Consider the following 4,162-nt stretch of genomic DNA (forward strand, 5'->3'; position numbering starts at 1 on the left):
TTTGTATGACGGCCTGTCTTTGATTATGTTCTTATATGTCGCATTCACACTCTCACACAGACATACATCTTTAACGCCACAATAAATATCTCTGTTATTCATCTTATACGGTTGTGGTCTTTCATTACTGGTCATCTATGTTATCGTCGTATAACATATCATCTATATCATTATTGATATATATATTTTGTGTTCGACCGTGTGACGCGTTTAAATAAAAGGAGTCCTGTTTTTCCATTCGTCACCATTTCTCCTTTTTGAGTTTGCACGGTCGTCCCTTACATATATATATATATATATATATCATATATAAAATACCATACTATAGTGTAAAATTGTGTGTATGTGTATGCATACATGTATGCATAACAATGGATGTAAGGTTAAGGTTCTAGACTATTGGCCACACAAGCATAACTTTATTTCTTATAACTAACATTGTTTTGGATCTCCCCTAATCCTTTTAACCCTTTAACATTTAAATCAGCCATATCCAGCTCAGAATATTCTGTTTTATGTTCAAACAAGTTAGCTCCAGTCTCTCACACATACTCTGCAATGTCATTTGATTGAGTAATCTGAATGCTAAAGTGTCAAACAAAGTAGATAACTTTTATTGGTCTTAGAACTTACATCAGCATATTCTTGTGTCATAGCTTTAGTCCATTCCAATAACATCTGTTTAATGGCACTGGCGCTTCGCATAACAGGCTTGGTAGGGGCAGTAAGCCTACAAGAGAAAATTGTATTAGAATTTTATTGAGTGAGTTTGAGCAGTCTCAGAGATGGAATTGAAAAATTAGGAGTTTTAATAGGGATAATGAATTACATGGTGGGAAGGGAAAGAGTATAGGGTATTGTGTGGAATAATTAGAAGAATAGAAATTTTAGTGAAAGAAATGGTCATTGGAAGAATGGAAGAAAAAGAATGGTAAAGGTATTGCAAAGATGGAAGAGAAAAAAAATTCAGAAGTTTTAAAGAATGAAGGGAGCTGGAAATGATAGAAGTGAACAAAACAATTAATCAGAATAATGGGACCGAAAACAAAAACAATCCCTATACTAACAGGTGTCTTGAGAATGATTTAGAAAAAGATGTGTAACCAGACCTGCAAGACATTCACATATGCACAACATACAGAAAATTTATATCGAAAAGGACTCAATAACAAGGAATATGACTATATTACCAACTTAGATATAAACCTAGTGTCTATATGGTGTACCAGATGTCCACAAAAGTGAAGAATAAGGAAAGCATACAAAGGGATCATTGACATATACATTAATGTCCCCTCATCAAATCGTCTGGAATCGAGACTAATAATAGCGGACCAGTATGGGAAACACATGGTCTGAATAACTTTTTAGATATCCTACTCAAGCCTTTCCTCAAGCACATCAGAAGTTTCATAATAGATGACTTAGATAAGATAAACCATCTTCAGAAAACAGTCAATGAAAAAACTATGATAGTATCTTTCAATGATGTAAATATCTCTTCAAACATTTCTCATGAGTTAGGAATTGAGGCCATTAAATTCCAGTTGAATTTCCTCACCATATAAAAATAGAATTTATAATAGAACTAAAATTTATTCTTGAGAATAACTACTTAATGTTTAATGACAACTTTTTTTTTTGACAAAAGTACAGGATTGCACTGGAGATGATAAGTGCTCCCACCTTTGCAAATCTAGTTATATACCATCTAGAAATCATTACAAAAATATGGAAACTCTTTATTTAAATACAAACTGGAAGAATTGTCTTGATGATTGCTTCATTCTGTTGAATGAAAGCTTAGAGAAATTAAAAGAATTTGAAATACATTTCAATGGAATATAGTCATAACCAACTATTTTTAGACATCCTAATAAAGAAAGTCAACAACCAGGCAGAGATGGATATTTACTTTAAACTTCAGAGCTAGTTGAGAAATTTTGCAATTTTCTGGATGAAAATTGTTGTGTGCCTATAAAGACAGTAAGCATACAGTTTGGAAATGGTGTGGCAACTGTACACATGAGCATCCAAGTAAACAACAACTTGATGGAGATGGGCATCAAAACTATTCCTCCTACTCCCTTCAGTAGAGACCTTGCTTCCTGTGACTTTTGGTTGTTCCCTATGAAGGAGAATATCAGGGGCAGTTGTTTTGAAGATGAAGGAGGCTGTGACAAGGATCCTGGACACCTTCACTTTGGAGGACTTCCATGGGGCTTTTAGGAAGTGTCTGAAGTGCTACAACAAAGTGCATTGAAGTCAGAGGAACCTACTTTGAAAGAAATTAGGGTTTGCAACTTCTTCAAAAATTAATGTCTCCCCAGAAAAATCTGAAAACTTCTGGAATACACTTCGTATATCTTTCACACACACACATACCAGCCAAAAGAAAAAATGTCACTATAATAGTACTTACCCTCCTTTTGGAGCATTGGCAGCCATGCCTCCAGCTGAAATGGACAGAAAAAGGGTTATGTATTAATATGCATGTTACAGCTGAATTGAAGTGGTCAAGGATGGTCAAGTCAACAGGGCACTAGAGCAATATCCCTCTAGAGAGAGCACCGCCAGTCTTGCACAGATGATGTTTTGTAGTTTATCTCACAGTAGCTATTTTTATGGGCATTTCAGTGAAATGGGGTTATAAGGGAACAAAATGTTTAGTCTTAAAAACACCTTGGAGATGCTGAAATAAATCTCCACCAGGATAAAACACCAGTCTCTCACAGGTAAATATTCCCCAGTTGATCTGTTGGTACCTATTACCACACAAAAGCTAAATGTGCCGAGGTAATTTGGAATAAAATTGATCAACCAACACTTGTTCATATGTAGTGTATTAATCTGAATGTCCATATATGGTATACTACATCTGTCTTTATTCACTGGTCTGTTCTCACTCATCCATTTGTGATAAATCAGTGTTAGGTCTGTCCTTGCTCACCCATCCATCATATATTTATCAGTGCTAGGTCTGTCTTTGCTCACTCACTTAGACCTAGCTAGATCTGCCCTTGCCTAGCCATCTGTGGAATGTCTGTGATCAGTAGTACTAGGTCTGTCCTTGCCACACCCTGTTTAACCTATAATCACATAAGAACACTAGTAAGGAATGTGAACACATGACTTATAAGTTGGTTCACCAGTACCTTATCATCTGGATGGTCATACACCTTGCCTCTACAAGCAACCTAGCTCAACTGAATACAGACAGCAACACAAGTGACCGAGTGAGAACGTACCTAGTACTGTTGAATACTGAAATGTTACTGGTGGATAAATGAGCAAGAACAGATTTAGTAATGAAATCCCATAAGTGGGTGAAGGACCTAGGACTGAAAAACCATACAAGTGGTTGAGGGAGGATAAAGCAATACTGAACACTACACTCACTGGTACAAGGGTGCGGACAAATGCAGTATTGAAATTCCACAGAAAGGTGCATGAAGACAGGCCTATTACTATCCATCAACCCATCTTCTTGTTGAAATTAGTATCATCATTAAGATGGTGAGCATGCTGGACTAAATGCTTAGCAGTATTTCATTTGTCTTTATGTTCTGAGTTCAAATGCCACTAGGGTTGACTTTGCCTTTCATCCTTTCAGGGTCGATAAAATAAGTAGCAGTTAAGTACTGGGGTCTAAAATTGATTAATAGGACCCATACCATCTGACTGCTTACCAGTATAATCAAAGAGTTGCCCTCTGCTCATCATTGAAGAGTAGATATGCTACTGAACATTTCCAGGGTAGACTCATCACAAGCGATGAAAAGTAGGTTCTCTATAATCATATCCAATGAAAACAAACAATGGTTAGCACCCAATGAAAAAGGAGAATTCATCTTCAAATCAGGATTTCACCCCTAAAAAGTTATGCACTGTGCATCATGGGATATGAAGGGTGTCATCTATGATGAAATGCTAAACTGAAGTGAAACGGTTAATGTGGAGAGGTAGTGTCATTAATTGGAAGCATTGCACAAAAATATACAGAAAAACATCCATCATTGGTCAGTTGTAAAAGTGTGTTACTTTTGCATGATAATGAAAGACCACATACTGCCCAAGTCACTCAAGAAAAGATTGTGGCACAAAATATGGAAGTTTTACTTCATCCTCTTTACTCTCTTGACCTTATTTTTTCTTGTGAATA

The 4,162-nt window shown here is 36.2% G+C and overlaps 1 protein-coding gene across 1 annotated transcript in view; it reads right to left on the minus strand.

Moving 5' to 3' along the window:
* Positions 1-4,162, minus strand: part of LOC106881619 (smoothelin-like protein 1) — a 50,067-nt gene that overhangs the window by 5,907 nt on the left and 39,998 nt on the right. The window contains exons 2-3 of the mRNA XM_014932084.2: positions 2,423-2,456; positions 634-730 (exon numbers count right to left, since the gene is read on the minus strand). Of these exons, the coding sequence (XP_014787570.1) occupies positions 634-730; positions 2,423-2,448 (123 nt within the window). The 5' untranslated portion in view covers positions 2,449-2,456. The remainder of the gene's footprint in view (positions 1-633; positions 731-2,422; positions 2,457-4,162) is intronic.

The sequence above is a fragment of the Octopus bimaculoides genome, chromosome 26, assembly GCF_001194135.2.
Source record: "Octopus bimaculoides isolate UCB-OBI-ISO-001 chromosome 26, ASM119413v2, whole genome shotgun sequence".
Taxonomy (NCBI): Eukaryota; Metazoa; Mollusca; class Cephalopoda; order Octopoda; family Octopodidae; genus Octopus; species Octopus bimaculoides.